Source organism: Sturnira hondurensis, unplaced genomic scaffold (genome assembly GCF_014824575.4).
Source record: "Sturnira hondurensis isolate 20B ecotype Veracruz unplaced genomic scaffold, ASM1482457v3 Scaffold0000880, whole genome shotgun sequence".
Classification (NCBI taxonomy): Eukaryota; Metazoa; Chordata; class Mammalia; order Chiroptera; family Phyllostomidae; genus Sturnira; species Sturnira hondurensis.
In genome coordinates this window covers 3,977,458-3,998,654 of record NW_028073511.1, presented here as the reverse complement: position 1 = coordinate 3,998,654, position 21,197 = coordinate 3,977,458, and the positions used below count along the sequence as shown (strand labels likewise).

The 21,197-nt window shown below is 51.8% G+C and overlaps 2 protein-coding genes across 4 annotated transcripts; one reads left to right on the top strand and one right to left on the bottom strand.

Annotated features, from left to right (window-relative positions):
- Window positions 1-81: 81 nt before the first annotated feature.
- MEA1 (male-enhanced antigen 1) lies at window positions 82-1,802 on the top strand. 3 transcript variants are annotated; one of them, XM_037053127.1, is made up of 4 exons: window positions 82-130; window positions 636-916; window positions 1,005-1,107; window positions 1,413-1,802. In XM_037053127.1, the coding sequence occupies exons 2-4, from the start codon at window positions 647-649 to the stop codon at window positions 1,562-1,564; spliced, it is 525 nt and encodes a 174-aa protein (XP_036909022.1). In that variant the 5' UTR covers window positions 82-130; window positions 636-646; the 3' UTR covers window positions 1,565-1,802. The 3 variants fall into 3 exon arrangements, with proteins under 3 accessions (XP_036909022.1, XP_036909040.1, XP_036909032.1); XM_037053145.1 differs by having other exon boundaries at window positions 115-159; XM_037053137.1 differs by lacking the exon at window positions 82-130 and adding an exon at window positions 183-265.
- Window positions 1,693-19,614, bottom strand: PPP2R5D (protein phosphatase 2 regulatory subunit B'delta). Its single transcript, XM_037052968.1, has 16 exons — window positions 19,381-19,614; window positions 14,459-14,536; window positions 6,938-7,160; window positions 6,510-6,709; window positions 6,314-6,424; window positions 6,110-6,202; window positions 5,566-5,696; window positions 5,385-5,444; window positions 5,172-5,280; window positions 4,909-4,962; window positions 4,444-4,614; window positions 4,211-4,338; window positions 3,465-3,566; window positions 3,304-3,376; window positions 3,057-3,173; window positions 1,693-2,882 (listed from the first exon to the last, which is right to left on the bottom strand). Exons 1-16 carry the CDS (start codon window positions 19,603-19,605, stop codon window positions 2,745-2,747), a joined length of 2,013 nt encoding a protein of 670 aa, XP_036908863.1. The 5' UTR covers window positions 19,606-19,614; the 3' UTR covers window positions 1,693-2,744.
- Between the last annotated feature and the right edge of the window lie 1,583 nt (window positions 19,615-21,197).

Here is a 21,197-nt window from a genome sequence, read left to right as displayed (position 1 = left end):
TTTCTGGACCAGGAATAACGGGGGGCGGGGCAGGGGGCGGAGTCGTTGTCCTCTCTCGCGTCAATCATGAGCATGGGGCGGGGCTGGAGGACTAGGCACCCAAGCACTTCACACCCCGCCGGAAGTGAAGGTGAGGTTTGGGCCCTGGGATCTGAGCGGGTGAGGCGCGCGGAGATACCGGCGCGGACAATCGGTGGGGGCGGGTGGGGAACGCTCAGCTGGGTCCATTTAAGGGAAGCCCCTGGGCCTGAAGGGCCTTTGTCAGGTGGTACAGAGGGGAACGATATTGAGAGGGGAGGAGGGAACGGGTACTCCTTGTCTGGGGGAGCTTGTTTGGTGACCCGGAGTTCCCGAGTCAGGAGTAGGGGCGGGGAGGCGGGGTTCTGGTAGGGGGTGTGTTTTGGAAGAAAGCTTGGTCTGCGGTTGGGCTGTTGTTTAAGATAGGGCCGAACGAGGCGAGTGGGCCTCGTCTTGAAATAAGAACTGACTTAAAAGATGGAAGGCCAAGGAGATGCTGGGGTGGGTTGGGGGGGTTGAGATGTTTTGTGGACCCAGGAAACCACAAGAAGTTGGATTGGAGGCTGAATGTAAACCTGATTTCATCAGAGTCCTATCCTGCCTCCCTGTTCTTGCAGCCCTTGCCCGGATGGCAACAGTACTTCTAAGGGGAGACATCATGGGCCCTGAGCGTATCTTCCCCAATCAGACTGAGGAACTAGGGCCGCAGCAGGGCCCTACAGAAGGCACTGGGGATTGGAGCAGTGAGGAGCCTGAAGAAGAGCAAGAGGAAACCGGGGCAGGCCCAGCTGGCTACTCCTACCAGCCCCTGAACCAAGATCCTGAACCAGAGGAGGTGGAGTTGGCACCAGTGGGGGATGGAGAAGATGTAGTTGCTGATATCCAGGATCGGATCCAGGTATGGTGGAGGAGGCATTGTTCTTGAGCAGATAAAGCTGGGACCCTTGAAGGGCTGGCCCTGAACTGTCTTCTCTCTGGCTGTTCAGGCTCTGGGGCTTCATTTGCCAGACCCACCATTACAGAGCGATGATGAAGATGAGGAGGGAGCTACAGCATTGAGCAACCACAGCTCTATTCCCATGGATCCAGGTAAAAGAGGTCCATTTTTATGTTTATTCTGGCATAATTATAGAGGAAAGGGACTGGCCAGAGTCAATAGAGGTCACAGAGCAACACTCTCTTCCTAAAATGAGTTTGTAATCTGTATTTTGTAGACTTCAGAATCCAGGTGAAATGCCATTCCGCTAGACTTAGGGAATGGGCAGGATTGCCCAGAAATACCAGATGGGTTTGGTGACTTTGCTAACCCAATGGCCCTGGTTTAATTCAACAAATAGAGAGGGAGCTGGTCCCATTGTTTCTATCCACTAATTGGTCTCTACCTGTGCTTTCAGAACACGTAGAGCTGGTGAAAAGGACAATGGCTGGAGTAAGCCTGCCTGCACCAGGAGTTCCTGCCTGGGCTCGGGAGATATCAGATGCCCAGTGGGAAGACATGGTACAGAAGGCTCTCCAAGCCCGGCAGGCATCTCCTGCCTGGAAGTGACCCATCTTGAGAGCTGCCTTACCTGCCAGCATTCCAGACTGGAACCAGCACAGGACTGGACACATCCTTGGTTGTAATGTCCATCTCCATCCTCCCCATCTCCCTTTCCACATCAAGGCAAACCAGACTTCTTCTCAGAGATCCACTTTATTCAGTTCTGTACATATGGGGACACTGGCCCAAGCCCAACCCACCACAGCATGTATCACTCTGGAGAATAAAGCACCCTGTGTACACAGCCACAAGCTGCACTGCCTGTGCCCCTGGAACCCAGGCCTGGCTCTCCCAAGTCCCTTGCTCCTCCATGATGCCTAAAAGGGACAAGTGAGGGTCTGCCCATCACAAACAAACAAATAAATAGGTGTTGAGGGGGAGCCATGCTTAGGACACTGCTCCCTGCTTCCTTCTTCCTAACTTTGGGAACCAACAGCACAGGAAAGCAGTCAGCCCCAGGTGGTCCCTTCCATATCTATGATCCTAGGGCTGCTGCTCACCAAAGACAGGGCACAGGTAGGGTGTTTGTTCATCCCCTTCTCTTGATCCAGCTGGGCTCTTTATTCATCACCTGTTGGCCACAGCCTATGCAGTTCTTTTGACCACCTACATGGTCTTCTTGGTCAGGCAGGGGGTAAGAGGAAATAGTACAGCCCTGTCAGCCTGCACATTGCAGGGGCTGGGGGCCTCTGTGCTGTTGGGGGCTGGCAACCCTCCAGCTACTGACGTTAGGGGTCAATGGGGCTTGATATAACTTTGGTGAGAAGAATCTCCTGCTGCTCCCTGTGTGCTCTGCAGAAGAGGAAAAAAGGAGACCCCTGGAGTTCAGATGAGGATGAAGGGAGGAGGGGAGGAGCATATGGATTCCTGTGTGTGTTTCTCAGCAGCCTCAGATAGCTGTGGGGTTGGGAGCAGGAGGGGACCAGCATCCCGGCTGTCTGAACACTAAATGTCTCAGACAGTGCTCAGCCTGTCTGCGCTAGCCACTGGGAGGCATGGACACATTTTGGGGAGAAGAGGGACCACTCTGTGAGTGTCCCTGCTTCACATGCCCCATCACCCTCCCTAGAGCAGCTAGAGAGGCACTGCCTTGCCCCAAGTCAGCCAGTGGGGAGCAGAGGGTGGAGGGTGGGGCAACGTCCCAGGGCTGAGTGGGCTGTGGCCCTGCGCAGGGAAGGTGAGGGCGTCAGAGAGCCTCCTGGCTGGCAGTTAAGAACTCTTCCGCCCGCTTGTGAGCCTCTAGCGCCTTAATGGTGTACACGTCCTGGGGCAGCTCTGACTTCCTCCGAAGCAGCACTTTCTCCTTCTTGATGTCTTTTAGCATCTGTGTGTAGACATGGAGAAAACAAGGAATGGTGACCAATTCCCAGGAAATTCTATTCTATCCCCCCTCCCTCCTTGGCTCTGCTATTCCTGTCTCCTCCCCCTTCCAGAGCTGTCTTTATTTCTGCTCCACCCCCCCCCCCACCTCCCGCCGCCTCCCTCTGTGCCCTGTCACCTGCACAGCCTCTGTCTCCACTGTCCTCTTCAGAAGCTGGATGTCCTCTGCTGTGGGGGTCTCTGTCTCCATGGAGTACACAGGAGGCAATGGTGGTGGAGCTCGGAACATGGGATACTGAGGAGGCACCAACAAGTGGGGGGGACCACTTCAGAAGCCTGGACCTGTTTGCTCTAATCCTCCTCAAACCTGCCCCCAGCCTAAGTAAGAGGGTCCTCAGTTCTGGGCAGTGGCAGGAAAACCTCACCTGGGGATTAAGCCGGGCCAACTCTTCAATCTTTTGCCACATCTCTTCTCTTTCCTTCATTCGGAACCGGCCCCTGAGGGAATGAAGACAGAGGAGTTTGAGAGAGAAGCCGAGGGGGCTGGTGATGGAGGACCAAAGCCCACAGGCACAGACACACTCACTTCTGCTTTTCTGCCTTGTACTGCTGTGTGCAGTCATCGAACAGCTTCTGATTCATCTCCATAAACAGCTTCAGGGCATTGTAGATCAGTCCATGGATTGTCCTGCCACCGGGGGAAAGGTGAAGTGTGGGGCCAGAGCCTGTCCTTAGTGCCAGGTCCTACTTCGCTCTCTTCTAGGAGTTGTCTCTGCTAAGAGCTTTCTCATTTACCACGCCCATTTCCCAAACCTCTACAGTGTAAATCTCTGGTCAAATCATGTGACGAGCTTGACATTTCAGGGTCTTCACAGATACTGGTGGGCCTGTCCATCCTTCCCCTCACCCTGTGCTCCAAGACCTGCCTTCCTCCCACCGTCTCCTCCGCTGCAGCCCACACTGATGGCCTCCCGGCAGTGGGACATGTGTCTGCACTGCACTGTGTTTGTGTTTAGCAGGAAAGTCTTTTTATAATACGGATTCAACACATTAAAAAGATCACATCAGCTTCCTAAAGCATGGAGTTAAGTCTCCCAAAAGACACACTATCTGAGTGCAGGAAGCGGTGTAATGCAGGCCACTGCTCTGCTGTTTGTTGCCCCAGAGATCTATCACACAGGTATCTTTTCTCCCCAGTCAGTCCCTCAAGGTCCTAGGAACGTACAGTGGGCACCATCCCTGCTTGCAGAGTGACCAGATGAAATCATCGGCTCTTTAGATCTCCCACGCCCTCACAGCGTACAAAACTAGAGCCCCACCGCAGCCTCCTACTTGTTCCAGTGGCTCTTGGAGTTCCTGTAGAGTGCGGGGAACATGATGGGGAGGACTCGGGCAGCGTTGTCACTTATCAGGCTCATGATGTACTCGTTGTTCCAGTAATAGAGGGCGCGCTCTGCCACCTGGTGGAGACAGGCAGGACTCGGTGTGGGTACAGCTTGCTTTGCTCAAGAACCCCGTCAGTTCCCGGGAGGCAGGGCTGGGATTCTGCTGGGTCTGGATCTCACCTGGAAATGGGGGCTAGAGACACACTTGGCCAGCTGGCGGAAGAGTGGTTCCATCACTTTGCTGAACTCTGAAGGTTCAATGACATCCAGAATCTCCTCTAGCTCATTCAGGAACATCACCTCCTTTGGGCTGTGGGTCTTTGGCCAGAACTTGAGAAGTCCCACAATGACCTGTGAGACAAGAAGGACGTGGGGACAAAATTCTCAACAACTACCTGGTTCTCCAGGAAGTCTCCCTCCCCCTCCCCACCACAGTAGGCAGGGCACGGGTGACCTCAGCTGGCTGCTGATGTCTCTGGCTTGGATCTATCTCCTAGGTGTGTGTAGGTTTTTCTTCTTCAGAGAGGAAGCCATGTCACCTGTTGGGCTATACCCCTCCGCACCTGCCTATGGCAGTGCGTGGCAGATACAGACTGGCAAGAGCTACTGACAGAGGAGGACACTGGGGCTTAGAAAGGAAATTACCGGTTCAGTGAGACTGCTCTCCTTCTCCAGGAATTGCACCACGCAGTATGCCAGCTGCAAAAGGTTGAGGTAGAAAGGAGGTGAGATGCAGGGCCCAGGTCTCCCGCAGGTCAGTGACAGAAGCAAGACCCCAAATGGAAAGAGGTGTACACAGGAAATGACCCCACCCACTGGCTCTGCCTCCCCATCCCAGCTAGAGAGCGTCCTTCCCTGTCATTCCTCTGCTCTCAGCGTCAGGGATAGTCAGGAGGAAGGCAGCTCACCTGAGGGTGGTAGACACTCAGGGACTTGACTTTGTGAAGGGGAAGCAGGACACGAATAAGGAACATCTTGTGCTCTTCCTTAAGGGGCAAGGCAAAGCCATTGATGATGCTAGGAGTTAAGAGAGGTTTATCAGGACCAAAGGGCCTGGTTTAGCTGAATGCACCAACCTCCCAACCTTCATCAGGCATATGCGCCCCCACCCAACCTCTCACCTGCCCAGGATCTCCAGGAGCTCGGCAATCCCGTTGTGATGCTCCGTCTCGTAGATGAACCTGAGAGAAGAAAAAAGGGTCTCTTGACAACCCTGATGCCCCTTCTGAAGTCCCCCTACCTCCCTCTTCCCCCAACTTAGTGGTGTTTGCTTTGCTCCTGAACCTGGGGTCCTAGCCTCACCTGTAGAAGATGTGGTTGATCTGCCTACGGATATAAGCCCGGAGCCCCAAAAACTTGCCATAGATTCGATGCAAGATAGTCTTGAGAAAGTCCCGCTCTCGAGGGTCCTCGCTGTCAAACAGGTCCAGGAGCTGGGAGCAGGCAAGAGGAAAGGCAGCGGGTGAGGTGGGAGCTGAGAAAGGCAAGGCTGGGGTAACTTAGGGTCCTGTTGGGAGAAGCCCAAAGGCTCTGTGGAGAGGGGGCCTGGAGAAGAGTGTCTGAGGGGAGTGATTTTATACTGCTCTACCCAGGGTGACATCTGAGTATGCATGTTTGCATACTCCTATTGAGGGGGCTGGATAACTTGCTTTTTTGTTTCATTTCATTATGCTGGAAGCTTCTGAAGGCAGAGTAGGTTGGTTTAACCCCCAGTCTCCTGTACAGACACAGCTGAAACCCAATATATTCGCAGAAGGAGAAAGAGCAGCTGGGACTAGAGTAAGGGAGGTGGGTCTAGAGTTCACATGCTAGAAGGAGGGAAAGGACAGGAACTTCAGGGACTCACAGCAAGGACAAACTTCTGGTCAATGTACTTCTTGGCTATGTTTGGCTGGAAATCAGGAGACTCAAGGAAACGTAAGAAAAACTCGTACACGAGCTGTGGGGAGAAAGGAGCGTACACTCAGGGAGTATTCCCAAGGACCAGGAGACACCCCTGTCTCAGAGATACTGGTCTCAGAGAACCCCAGTCCCTGCAGCCAGTGCCAACCTGGAGATGTGGCCAGGCGGCTTCCAGGGTGGGCTCATCTTCCTCTGGGTCAAACTCGGCCCCGGTGGGATTTGATGAAGGCGGCAGTGTCCGGAAGAGGTTCACTGAAAACTGAAGGTTGGGCCCAGGTGAGAGCTCTGGTCGAGCTTCTCCAGAGTCCCCAGCCCTGCCCACGCTCCCCTTTCCCTGTGCCCACCATGGTGACAGCCTCAGGGTAGATGGCCTCAGTGACAACGTCTCGGCTGTGGGTGATGTACTCCACCATTTCATTGAGTCCTGCCCGCTTCACCTCCTTGAATTTGAGGTCACTGAGTGGGTCTGACACAAAGTCGAAGAGGACACAGCACTGGCGAAGCTTCTGGATGAACAGCTCCTCCCGTTCCTGGGTTGGGGAATCTAGAGGGGGCCCAGTAGTCAGGCTCTCCTCCCCAGGGCATCGCCGCCACTCCCTCCTTGTCTTACAGGGCTTCTGCCAACCCACCCCGCTCCCTGGCACCCTCAGCCCAGTGGAACTCCCCTTGCATTTGCTGAAGCCCCATCCTCCCAAAATACCTCAAGCCGCCATTCGCCAATGCCCCATGCGCCCAGGCCTGGTACACCAGCCCCTTGACCTTCCCCAGGTACCTTTCAGGGCAGGAAGCTTCTGCAGCTCCCGGTTCTTGCTGAGATTGAAGCGAGAGGAGCTTTGCCGTCGCTCTTTCTTGACAATCTGGGGGCCCCCTGAGTACTTGATTTTGCTGAGCTGTGTCGGGGGTGGTGTGCTGTTGCTGGGACGCTTGTTGGACGGTGGGGGCTGAGACTGGGGCTGGGGCTGTGGCTGGGGTTGAGGCTGCAGCTGGGGCTGAGCCTGGTCAAAGAAGTGAATGGTTGAAGTCCACTCCCTAAGTGATGTCTGCCACCCTAGGCCTGGACCATCCCTCACCCCCCAGCCCACTTATGTCCCTGCCCTGAAGGATTAGAGATAACTGTGGCTTATCCCTGGAAGGGAATGTTCATGAAGTCATGTCTCTCAAAGTAATGCCCACAGCCTGTGCGTGAAGAACCTTCAAAATGGTCACTCCAGGCCTGGCCAGTGTGGCTCAGTGGATTGAGCGCCAGCCTGCAAACCAAAAGGTCACTGGTTCAATTCCCAGTCAGACAGAGCACATGCCTGGGTTGCAGGCTAGGTCACCAGTAGGGGGCGTGCAAGGGGCAACCAAATGATTCTCTCCTCCTCTTTCTCCCTCCTGCTCCTCTCTAAAAATAAATAAAATCTTAAAAAAAAAGCCACTACAGTTCATGAACAGGTGGTGACAGAAGTCAGAAAGGCAGCTGCGTTTCCAGGGCTGGGCTAGCACGGTGAGGGGTTTGTGTGCGTACTGACTGAGAAATGGCAAGAGGAACCTTCTGAGTAATGGGAGCATTTTACATCTTGACTGGGTCTGGGAGAACATCCATAGAAAAACGTATGTAAAAACTGATTGATCAGAAACCTAAGATTATGATACTGTATGACTTTACTGAATGTGTGACATTCTTCCATTAAAAGTTAAAAGAAATCCATTCCCATTTCTTAGTGGTTTAACTACTAAAAATAAATATGGCTTAAGAAAAATTGTACGTATAAAAAAAAGGCTTTGGCATTTTTATACTTTTTACAACCTTATTTATAACAGCAAATAAATAGATGGAATATCATGGACTTAAAATTATGTTTGTGAAAACTATGTACTAAATGTAATCACACATGGTTCAGCTGTGAAAAATATTTACTCAGTGGCAGTCACATACCCAAAATTGATGGCAAGAATTCTGAGAGGAGGGGAAATGTGTGTGCAGAGTTATAAGACAGAGGTTTTAATTTTCCACACTAGCGAGTCACTAGTTAATATGAAAACCTCAAAAATTTTGGAAAAAAAGCAGTAAAAGAGTCTTATTTGGAAGTACAGAAGTCACTCTCCAAAGAGAGAGTTAGGAGTTGGAAGTGGTTGCCACAGAGCAGCGGGAGGAGCGGGGCCCAGGCATGGCTGTCCTCCTCGCCACAGCCCCCGAGTGCCACCCACCTTTCTGAAAGCTGTATGTGTTCGTGTTTATCACACTGATAAAAATTCACCATAGGACAAAAAGCCTAAAACTACGTAGTGACAGAAAACTGCTTGCTAAGGGAAGTAAGGGTAATACCAAACTGGACATGCCTGAGCCCCCACATCGCAACACACGGAACCTGCAGCCCACCTAAGACGGGAGATCAAGAGAAAGCCCACCGCTGCGGTCGGGACCACCTCCTGTGGCAGCAGAAGGATGGTGACTTTCTTCTGCTTTTCTGTATTTTGTAAATACAGCTAATTATGAAAAGCTATCTCTTTACTTCTTCCCAGACACGGGTGTCCGAGCCCCACAAGGCCTGTCTTCAGCAGCCTGCACACAGACATGGGCAGGGCTGCCCCGCCCCCACGCAGTCCTGGTACCCCTCCTGGGAGAGCGGAGGGGCTGCGCTCCAGGATGGCCCTCACCCCCAACCAGAGACCCGCTGCAGCTGGACAGGTGGCCACATCCAGCTGGGCCCCGCCCATAGGAGAGCAGTCCTCCCTCCTGTCCCCACACCTGGCAACCCTACCTCCTCTCCATATACAGCACACACATACTGTTCATTTAAACCCCTTACTGTTCACAGTTCTATGAGATAGTTATTATTATTACTTCCCATCCCCTGGGTTTTAGGAATGCAGCCTAGAACTTCCTTCCTCAAATGCACTGTCCTTGTTTTAAAATGGGGACAGCAGAGGGCACTGCATCTTTCGAAACCCAGTTTAAGTCCCACCTTTTTCTAAAAGCCTTCTCAGATGACCCCAGGCCCTGGGTGTCCATCCCCTGTCCCCAGCCTCCTGACACTACTTCTCTATACCACTGGCTCTCTGATCATCCCCAGTGACACCTCTTTCTTGGTCTGTTTGAGTATCATTCCCCCACTGGACAGCGAGTCCCTTGGAAGCCTGAACGTTGGTTTGCACTGCGCTGGGTCTTCTCAACACTGGCACCTAACAGGCCTCCAGCGAATGTCTGGTTGGTTGATCGGGGGCCAAGGCCTTTCCTGTCCCAGCTTGGGAAGCCTCAGAACAGAGTCCCCAGCGGCGGCAGAAGCAGAGTGGGAGGGAGAGACATTAGTGATAGTAGGGTGAGAGGCCCCGAGGAAGCAGAGGAACAAAAATCAGGGAAAAACAAGTCCCTCTTCATCCTCCTGGGTAGGAAGCAGACAGCCTGCACCTCGACAAACCTCACACCAAGAGGACATACAGGGGAAGGAGGCACTCCTCCCAGAACATGCTGGGAAAAGCGAGGTCTCAGTTTTCTCCACAAATGAGGAGGGGGCGGGACTAGATTACTGGTTTCCCAACCATTCTGCACGTAGGTTTCAAGATAAGGTTGCATGGCTAAAAACAAAATTTAAAAACTACACTGGTTTTGTAGGGACCACTGGCTCCCAGACCCCAGACCCAAGGAGCACCCCTGGTCTGTTCTCCCTTCGCTAGGAAACATGCTGGCCAGAAGAGGGGTGTGAAGATACGCCAGAGACTCACTTCACGTTCAACACTTTCCCCTAAAAGCTCCAGCTTCTGACCCCCACTCCCTGACCGGGGCTGGCTGTGGGAGGCAGGTGGGTCCCCTGAAGGACCCTCTGCAGCTGTCAGAGCGTGAATGGACCAAAGACAGCTCGGCCAACCTGCTCCCCACCTTCTACCGTGTCTTGCCTGTTCCCACTTCTGAGAATGGCCCACTCTGTAGAGGGCACCGTCTCTGCCTGGACTCCCAACAGGATCCAAACTCCAAGAAGCCCTCCTGGTCTCAGGCCTCCAGCTGTCCAGTGGCGCTTTGATTTATACACCATGCTGACACTCAGGGAACGACAACTGCACTTGCTCATTCTGAACCAATGCTGGTCCGACCGCATCCTAATAGCCACCATTAATAATTCAACCCACATGTGGGCCAGGTCCCCCATCAGGGATGTGTGAGAGGCAACCCCACATTGATGTCTCTCTCCCTCTTTCTCTCTCCTATCCCCTCTGTCTCAAAATAAATAAATAAAATAAAATAAATTTCAACCCACATATTCAAGCATAAAAAAGGAGGAGGTAGGAATATTATTTAAGCACTATAGAAAGTGCTGAAACAGAAAGATGAAAGATAAACAGTGAAAGATGCCAAGACTAAGGTTATAGATTTTATATAATCAATTAACTAGCCAAGTAAAGATCATTTTAGTTTAAAACCCTGAAAATCACAGAGGTGTTCCCTCCTATACTGACATCTAGAACTCTATCTAGTTGTGCTTAATTTTTTCCTTCCTTCACTCATTCAATAAATATCACACTCTCTGCATGATATTTAATCTCAGAGATTAAAAGGTGGATGATGGGACACAGCCCTTGCCCAGGACGAGCTCAGAGTCCAGTGGGTGAGACAGACACAGAAAGCAGCTGTTAGAACAAGGGAAATGCAAAAGCAGAGAAAGCAACAAAGCATATGGAGGGGCCCGGAGGGCTGAACTACAAACTCTGCCTAAAGGTTTAGGGAAGATGTTCTTGAGGAGGTAACTTATTTTGGCCCTTAAAGGATAAATACGACTTTAGGCAAAGGAAGAAAGGAGGAAAATAAAGCAGTCCAGGCCAATGGAATCATATCGATAAGAACTGTGAGCCGTAAAAGGGCTCATGCGACCAGAAACCAGGCTGGGGGTTACAGGAATGGGTAGGCCAGCTCGGCGGGGGCGAGGGCGTGAGTCTGAGTTTGTGAACAACGAGATGCCAACAGAGGTTTTGAAGTGGAGGACCGATATATGACCAAACATGGTTTCAGGGTAACAATCTGGCTACAGGGAGGTCAGGCTAAAGTGAAAGTGGGGGAGAACAGGATAATTTCTTCCTCCCTCCACCTCCCCTCCCAGAACTCAAGACTGGGCACAGTGCATAAGAAAGCCCACAGCCCCGAACTGCTTCCTCCAAATACAACCGAACAAGAGCCCAGCGCAGGTCAGAGTAAGTCTGACTTAATCTCCTGAGGTCCCTTTCCAGTCTGAGACTGTCTCCAGAATCTCAGGGCCAGTACGCAGTGTCATCAAGGACACAGAAGAATTGGCTTCTGAGCCGCACAGGCCTAGGGAAGATTCTACCTCAGCTGTTTTATGGCCACGTAAAAGCTACTTTGCATTATTAAGCCTCAGTGTCATCTGTTGAATGGGGATAATGATAATGAAGTGACCCGATGGGAGCACAGGGATTAAAAGAGAAGGTTATAAGATTAAACGCACACAAAGTACTCAACACAATGCCTGGTATAGAGTGTAGTGAGTAGAAGAACAGTGTCCCTCCCCGAATTCACATCAACCCAACATCTGTAAGTGTGACATCACTTGGAAATAGGATCTTTGTGGACGTAATCTAGTTAAAACGAGGTCATACTGGGTTGGGGCGGGCCCTAAATCCAACAGGACTTGTGTCCTTACTAAGAGGAAAATCTGGACACAGAGACACGGGCACACACACAGGGAAGAAGGCTATGTGAGGCCGGACGTGGAGAATGGAGTGGTGCATCTACAGGCCAAGGTGCACCAAGGATCCTTGGAAGGAAGCCGGGGGAGGGGCGTGGGAGGGGCGTGGGAGGGGAGGGGCGTGGCTCAGATTCTTTCCTAGAACCTCAGAGGGAAAGGGCCTGCTGACACCCTGATTTTTTGGAGACTTCTGGCCTCCAGAACTGTGAACAAACAAACCCGTTATTTTCATCCACCCAGTTTGTGGTCATTTGTTCTGGGTGCCCTAGGAAACTAATACACGCAAATTCAATAAAATCAATGTTGCCTGCTGTGATTGTTAGGGTCAACTGGAAAGACGGGCAAATGACTAACACAGGGCAAATTTGGCTCTAAGAGCCCAGAATTCTGGACTAGATGAGGGGCGAGGACAAGACTGCACCAAACAGCTTTTGATGAGCTGGGCCTCACAGCCTGGCCACCAACTTTTTCACTGTCCCTCTCCCTGGAGCCACACGGGTACATCTCTAGAAAAGCGTGGAGCGGAATTCCTGCAGCTGCCGTACAGTGAAGCCCTGAACAGTGTTGCACAAAACAGAGCCAAAGGTGAACTCACTCCTTTCCCAGAGCGCTTGCCACTGACTTACTGCCTTTATCAGATTTGTCCGGAAAGGTAGTGGGGAAATCCTAGGAGCTGGTCTTGGCATGTCTCTTAACCTGCTTGGCCTTCGTTTTCTCACCTATGAAAGGAGGGGTTAGACTCTAAGGCTCCTTCCAGCTCTCATTTGAAATTGGTTTATTTGCTCATTCATTTTTCACTCACCGATGCATTTAAATGCCGGTGTCTCTGGCGTGCCAGGTCCTCTGGCATTAGAGGTCATCTGCTAACAAAGGAGCCAACCGATAAACAAGGAATTCACGTGGAATTGCTGCACTACAGCTCTGATGAAGTGCTGCCGTGGACGGTACTGGGTGCCCGAGGAGCAAATAGCAAGACCCCTGACCCTGTCCTGGGGGGCTGGGGGGGTCAAAGTAGACCGATTTCAGGAAATGACATCAATGGAACAACGGAACAAGTATGAGTCAGTTAGGCAAAAGGTACAGCTCCTAGCTATTCCTTTCTGTCTCTTTCTCTTTTAAGGTTTTATTAATTTTCTAAAATAAATAATACAATTTATTAAAATAAATATTTTTATTATTAAAAAATTAAAAATATTAGGGGAAGAAAGGGAGAAAGAGAGGGAGAGAAGCATCAATGTGTGGTTGCCTCTCACACGCCTCCAACTAGGGACCTGGTCCGCAACCCAGGCACATGCCCCGACTGGGAATCCAACAAGCGACTCTCTCTCATTCGCAGGCCAGCACTCAGTCCACTGGGCCACACCAGCCAGGGCCTTTTGTGTACTTTAAATCCTGTTTCTAAGGCTCTCTTGATGCTTTAAATTCAGGTGCCAGTTCCCAACTACCTTCTCTGTGGGTTCCACTGATGTCGTTGTTCCTAAAGGGGAGACGGAACCCAGAGGGAGTGCTCCCCACCAGTGTTTACTGAGCTACTGGGAACCGCGTGCACGAGCACACAGGGCGGGAAAGAAGCCACTTCTTCCCTCTAAGTCCACAGTCCAGTGGGGAAAAATGCTTGGGAACAAATAGTTACAACACTCAGTGATCAGGACTATTCTGGAGACCTAATCAGACTGCTATATCAGTGTAGAGGAATTTATCTTCTGTGGTCCTCAACTCTCGTGTTTGTAAAATGGGGGACAACCACCCTGATTCTTTGATGACTCCAGTGAGGCCCAACGCAATAACCGCAGGTGTGAAGAGTGCTTGGTTTTCTTTAAAGGTGATAGGATGGAGACAAGAACTACCCGGAAAAATCTAAATCCAGAGTTAACCCCAAACACTTGTTCATAGATCTCTTTTCCCCGAAACACCCCAGAGCTGCCCCTATTTCCTGTGCATCCCTCTGAACAGTCTGGAAGAGGAGACAGGAAGCAGAGAAACAGAGGACCACCAGCCCCTGGGTAACCCAGGCACGGGCTCAGTGTGTTCACAGGGCCACCCACCACCCCAAGCAGCCCGCTGAGCACCCTCGCAGACCTTCCTGGACATACCCTGGGCTTCCTTAAGGCCCTCCTCCCTGCAGTGTTCTCTCCGCTTGCCATTTATTGCTTTACAGCCCTAGATTACTGGGTTGCACACACCTCTGCTCATGACTGTCCTTCAGTAGCTCCCATCTGATCAGGACCAAGGGCAGTGGGGCCAGCCCAGCACCACTGAACACCCCAACCAGGAACACCAGCCACTTCCGACTCCCTACCCCGCCCAGGGCCACTTGCCACCCCACTGAACACCCATGTACTTCTTCTCTTCCCCAGAACCTGGTACCCCTAGATTTTGGCCCTAAGGAAAAGGAATTCTCAATATTCAAAGCTGGTAGGCAGAGAACCAACTTTCACAGGAACCACTGGGGAGTCTGAAGAGTAGGAGAGCTTCTCTGCTCTATACCAGCCAAAGGGACGGGCTGCCTGAGAGCAGGCTGAATGGGCAGTCCTGGGCCTCCTGGGCTGTGGAGGCTCCTTCCCTGGAGCTGGTGCTGGCAGCATGACCAGGGCAGCTCCCACATTCGTATTTATTACCTCCTCAGTGCTCTCGCCTCCACCATCCTTGCCTGAGCTGCTGGGCTTGGCTGTGCCTTTGGCAACCTTGGGGGGCTCCTGAAAGAAGAAGATGAGTTAGAGTTAGTACATGCCAAGGGAGGGAGAGGACTTGTCTGGACTCTTTCCTTAGGTCTTTGCTGTAATTATCCTCTGTCCAGTTGAATCAATCGATCAATAAGAATCACCAAGAACCTACCTTGTACCTAGCCCAGGGGAGGAGGGGTTGGAATACACAGAGGGAAACTTAGCCCCTCCAAAGAGTTTAGAATCTGGTTGGGAAGACATCTCTAACACACAGTAATTAAGCATGATAACGCTCTTCCCCTCCCAAGGCTGGTGTGTGAATTGGGGCCAGGGAGGGCCTCTGTCAACATCCAGAGTGAAAGCACCACGGAACAAGCTACCGTGGGCAGAGGGTGCCTGAGGCTCTCACACTGGACAGGAAGGAGTCACTCCTCCCCCGCCAAGGCCATTGGGAAGAGCAGGAGGCTTTTCATTTTTGATGTCACAAACTGTACCCACACAAGAGGGTGCTGCCGGCACAATGGGTGAGGCCCAAGAATGCTAACAGGCATAGGAATCGTCCCAAGAACACCTCAGTGGACAAGCACAGGAGTGGGGGTAAGGCCCTGAGTTGCTGCAAAAAGTGAGTGCTAGTCCCAGTCTCCCGTGGGGACCTGGCCATTGGCTCAAAGCCCTGCTTAGCAACTCCTTCTATGCTTCAGGCCAAAAAAAAAAGCAACTGCACAGGGACAGGATGGGGGAAATGTGAAAAAGATTTGGGGATCATGGTCTGACTGCAAGCTCAAAACCAATCATCTGTGTGCCACAAATGTCTCGGCAGTCCACTTGACCTTCCCTCCAGTTAACAGTGTGGAGTGCTTGGCACAGGGGTACATGAAAGCACCCCTGTCCTTGGCACTGATAGCCACTCTGGAGGCTCTGGTTCAGCTGTGAGCATCAGACTTTGGGAGGGACAAAGACAAATTCTAGGTTTTCCTAGGGGCGGGGGGGACACGGAATATAACCCATAGTGGGAGTAGATTCAAAAGCTTGCCCTAAGAGCAACAGCCGCAGGAACTGGGAGAGGTAACAATGGAAAGGAGGAGTCACGGTGGGAGGGGGAGCAACAGGGAGCCTCACAGATGACTGAAGGGCTACCCTGTGGACAAAAGATGCAACTTATTCCATGTGGATCCAGAGGCTTAAGAGCCACAAGCTGAAGTGGCAGGAAGATGGGATGACACTCCAAACAAGGAAGAATTTTCTCCCAGAGCAGCTGCACAGAAACAGGCTGCCTGGTGAGGCTGCGAGCTCCCCAAGCCCAAGAGCAATCAGGCAGGGGGGTATTCACGCCTGCTCCAAGGCATGTCACTGAAGGGACTCATGCCCTAAATGAAGACAGGATGGGGGGACCTTGGAAATCACTTCCAGCTCTGAGATTCTGTGACTCAACGACATCCAAGCCCCCTTCCTTCAGTGAGAAGTGTTAAATCAAATGACTGTGACTATGGGGGCAAAAGGATTTTGGAGAGAAGAAAGCTCTGTGTGGGCTGGAGTAGGGGGAACGCTTCGTGGGGGCGGGGAGGAAGAAAGGCTTTCGCAGGTGCGGAGCAGCTCCCGGCAGTCACATCAGCAGGCAGGCTCCTTCTTGGTGCTGAGTGCTCTCCTGGGGCCTACTGACTGGGCTGGGCACACCGACCCCTCCTCAAGGGGCCAGAGAGTAGCTCAGACCATGGGGTGGAGAGGAAAAGGCTGAGGGGGTGCAGGCAGGACACAACACGGAGCAGGCTGCATACACCCCAGTTGTGGGCCTCTTGCACAAAACTGACCCCTCTTCATATATGTCTCATCTTTCTACTTAACATAAGCTCCTGGATCTCTTTTGTGCCGCTCCACCTACCTACCTACCCTACAGCATGTCTCTCAGGAAGTGTACCTAAGAGAGATCTCGGCTGCCTGGGTGTGTGCAAGCGTGGGAAGACCAGGCCCGCAACTTGCCCCGCTTGCTGGCTCCTGCAGAACAGGTGAAGTGCACACACGTGGGCCCAGCCCAGCAGTCCAAGGCTGTAAGGCACAGTGGGACTAGCCCTGTGTTCTGGGCCAAATTCTTAGTAGTTATATAATCAGAGCAGCAAGTTAACTAGCCTCTCTGAGCCTCAGTTTCCTCATCTGCCAAATGATGACAATCATGGTACCTAATTCCCTTAGCATAGTACCTGGCACATGAAAACCTTTTTTTTATCCTCACTTGAGGACATTTTTTTCCCACTGCTTTTAGAGAGAATGGAAAGGAGACACAAACACATCGACACAAAAGAGAAGCATTGATTAGCTGTCTCCTATAAACACCCTGACTGGGGATCAGAGGCGTCCAGACCAGGGCTCACAGGCACCCACACACAGACTGGGGATTGAACCCACAACCTTTCGGCTATAGGATGATGCTCCAACCAACTGAGCCACAGCAGCCAGAGCGAGTACATGAAAACTTTAATGTTAGTCAATGTTATTACTATCACTATGAACAAGAACAACAAAGCTGGAGGGAGCAGGGGCACCTGACTCAGGAACCTGAAAGCTGTAAGTCCCAGGTCAGAATACAAGGGAAGAGGAGGGATGCAAATCCCACGCAAGGGTTTGACTCAGCACCCATGCACTGAGCACCTACTGTGTGCAAGGAAGATGCCAAACCATAATGGAACTTAGTTATTACCTCAAGGAGAAAAAAAGACTTATCCATAATTAATTCCAGTCCAAGAGAACACAAAAGGGGCATAAGTGACCTAGCAAGTGTTCTGTAAATCCAAGGGAGGAGGGAGAGCTCACTCCCAATGAAGGGGCCAGGAAAGGCTTCAGGAATGAAGCTCTGAAAGATGCCCAGGATTGGGAGCAACAGAGATGAAGGAGAAACAGGAGAAGTGATGGATGAGCAATAAAGATGCTCTACCCACCCCTCCTTTTGGTCCCCACTCCATCCAGGAAGACCTCAGTCACATATCACCTTTCTCCTCCTCAGGACCTGCCAACCAAGGAGGAGGCCAAATGCAATTGGAAATCAAAAGTGGAATGTTAAACCTTGAAGGGGGTCAGAGATGCCTGGCCCCTAATCCTTCCAACACGCTTTTCCAACCAAATACTTATACCTGTGGTCCTAGCAAGTCTAATCAAAATTTTTCTTCTTCTCCATCATCTAATAAAGAAAGGCTTTCTGTGGATGGGACAGTGCCTGTTCCGTCCGACTAAAAACTACCAATAGGTAGAAACCTCACCAGCTCATCCTGAATTCCATGCCCCTCCGCCCTTTTGAAGGAGCCCTTTCGCTCCCGGTGTGGCTGACTTGTGGGTGTATCATCAAAGCTAAGCTGTCCAAACCACGGCAGCATGCCCACTCCCCAAGGACAGGGTCTGGGTGAGGCACACAAGGCTGACCAGCTCAGCAGCCCAGGAGGTTCAGTGACTACTACAACACCGCCAACCCTACGTCAAGCCCTGAGAGGTTATGGGGACAACCCTGACAGATCTCCAACAGCCCCAGGATAAAGAGTTTAATTAATAAGGTCAGAGATGACAGCCCAGCAACCCAACCAATCAGAGGGTAAATGAAAGCATGACACCTCTGGGGTCATAAAGTGGGTTGCTTTATATTGGTGCAGAACACCAGGCCAGAGCTGCCCCCCACCAGGAGGGGCCAGCCCAAGAGAGGAAAAGCTGGGGGAGGCTGGAACTGGTATTCTAGCATCCTCTGTGTGAGTCTGTATCTCAAAGGAACCACACCTCTGAGTCAGACCTCAGCAACAGCAGGAAACAGAGGGTAGAGAAAGGCAGGGATGAGGAACAGGGGAAGGTGGTATAGAGGTAGATGGGGAAGGTGAAACGAAGGCAACACCAAGAACAGCCTGCGTCAGGACACCATAACAAAGGTGAGGGTGTTCAGGGGTGGCTAGTCCAGGGAGTAAGAAGGAAAATTAATCTGTGAGGATAGATTTCAGATTTGCGGACAGTATGGCCCAGGGAAGACATAAGTCCAGCACTGATGCAAAACGGGAAAAGTGCAAAGGATTAAGGGAAGGAACCTGCACAGATTAGGAAAGGTGACTGGTTTAGAATGAACCTGGGAGTCGGTTGATGCCTCTTAGAAGAGCCCCGATATTGCAGCTGGGCCTCCAGCAGGCTGTGTGACCTTGGCCAAGTCCCTTTCCCTCTCAGGGCCTCAGTCTCTTCATCTGTATCACTCCCAATTGCACTGACTGCATTCAGAGGTCCAGTCCAGCACCGACATTCTGAGGTTCCACGGACAGAAGGAAAGGCTCAGTCCAGCCTCACAAGTTTGTATGTGAAGAAAGAACTAGAGGGAGGGGCCTAGGCCAGATTTGATGGAGAAGAGAGAGGAGAGCTGTTCTAGGTCAGGGAGCTTGGCAGAGCAGGAGAAGGGGCTGTAGGGGATGGTGGAGAAGGCCGGCCCAGGCCCAGGCGGGTCAGAAGGGGAGGGAATGGGCTGGAAGGGGGAGTAGTTCTAGAGGGACTACCCCAGATGGCAGGCTGTCCCAAATGGGCAAACGGGTGGGGGCCTGGAGGGAGGGAGTGAGTGGTAAGGGGAGAGAAAGCAGGGAAGTGACCTGGGAGTGGGGCAGATCTGCAGAGAGGGGGTTACCCAGAGCCCGGGATAGATCGGGAGGTGTAAGTGGGGAGGACTCTATCCCGAGCAAGGTGAGGCGCTTTCCCAGCTGCAGCACAGGATAGAGGTGCGACCAGCAGCGGGGCCTGAGGGCTGGCCCAGGGAGTCCTGCGGGGGCCGGACGGGAGGGTCAGTCTGGGGCTGTCCCGGGCCTGGCTCGGGCCCCTCCCAGAGCTCCGCGCAGGCCCCAAGGCGGAGGCGCGGGTTAAAGGGCCAAGCTCACCTTCTCCTTCTTGAGTTTATAGGGCATCTCGGCCGGTCCGGACCCGGCCCAGCTTCTGCGGCCCCGCTCCGGCTCCGGCTTTGCTCGGCCGCACTCGGCCCGCTCGGCGTCTCTTCGCCACCGCCTGCGCGCTGCACCCGGGTCGATCGGTGTCTGCGCCTCCAATTGGCTCGAACTCTTACAAACCTGCCTGACAACCAGGCACCGCCTCTTCGGATTGGTCATTGGAGCCAAGCTGCTTCCTTTTTTTCTCATTGGGAAGGAAGAGTACAAACCGCCAGGGTTAGACTCCAAGAATTGGCTCAAGTGGGAGGTCCCGCCCCAAAGTGGGTCGAGCTTAGAGAAAGAGGCGGGGGTAAGGGGAAGCCCAAGCTTAGTACAGAGTGCCGCACTCCGGCGTCTCTGGTACGTTGGCCTCGGCCTTTCTTCGCAGCCAATTCTTTTCTAAAGTGGCTCTCACTCATTCCCCACTCTGCTCCTCCTCCCAGTTCAAAAGAAGACCTAAAATGAAGGGGACCTATCTTCATTAGGGTATTGCTGCACTAATTGCATGAGCAAAATCAGTGCAGAGAGCGCCCAGGAATACTAGAGGGCATCCGTTTCCTAGACAGGGCTTGCAGAGAGTCAAAGGGGAAGCCCGGCAGGCCAGGGCATGGGTAAGATGAGATGAGAATCCTGGGTTTGTTGCACCTTTGGAAAGAGGATCAGTGTTTCTACTCCAAGTGTCCCGGGATTGGCGAACCAGCTAGATTTGCGCACTTGGGAACGCGGTGGAAAAGCTACCTCATTGTTCAGTGTCTTGGGAAGTACAGCCCTTAGGACCCACCCTTGCCTGCCCACACCAATGTCCTAAAAATGGATAAGATCAGCTCCTGCCCTCAAGGAGTTCCAGCGTGATGAAGTTCACAGACGTGTATAAACAGGTGATTAAGATACAGTGTAATAAATTGCACAAACCTAGAGGCTGCTGGAGGAATATGTTTCACAAAGTGGATGCCAGTATCAGATTGATTACATGAAGCAACTGGAGAAGGCTCAAGAATAAGCATGTGGTCCTTGCCCAGCAGAACAATGTTATAAAACAATGGCCACGGGCATGGAGAAAGGATGGAATTGAGAAATGTGTAGAATCAACAGGATTTGCTGATTCACTGGATTGTGGGGAGGATGGATGGTAAGGGAATGGGAGGAGTTGAGTATCAGAGATGTAGGAGGAAAACTAGTGTCATAATGGCAAAGGAAGTGAAAGAATTGGTCAGTAGTGTAAGATTCCAGAGAAAGATAAAAATCAAACAGTATCACCTCGATTCCACAGTTGAGAGGTTGTGGGTGATCTTTGCAGGCAAGTTTCAAAGGAGTAGAAGGAAGCTTATAGGAGATTGAAGAGCCTAAAGAGGTGTGGGAATAAAAACAAATAAATACAAGCTTCTGGCTGTCTTACAGAAGTAGTATTTGGCTCCCAAATGACTAATGATGATTTCAAGGTAATGCAGAGTGGCCTGCATGCCAGCCTTTATTTGCTGGGGGCAATGCCTGAAAGGACATTTATTTGTGGATGGATATTTGTGTCTTTATGGGTGCCAACAGAGACAGGATACCAGATGTATTTACCAGTTCCTAAGGCCTCAAGGGGGACCATAGTTCTAAGGACTAGAGCTTGCCTGCTACTGTACATGAAGAAAGCAGGCATATCCTCTTTGGACCCACACTACCATCCTCCAGTCCTTGGTCCCTCTAGTAGGAAGCGGACAGAGGCACATAATAGTTTAGAACTACCAAATAGGAATTTTTATTAATGCAAATTCAGCTGTCTAGTA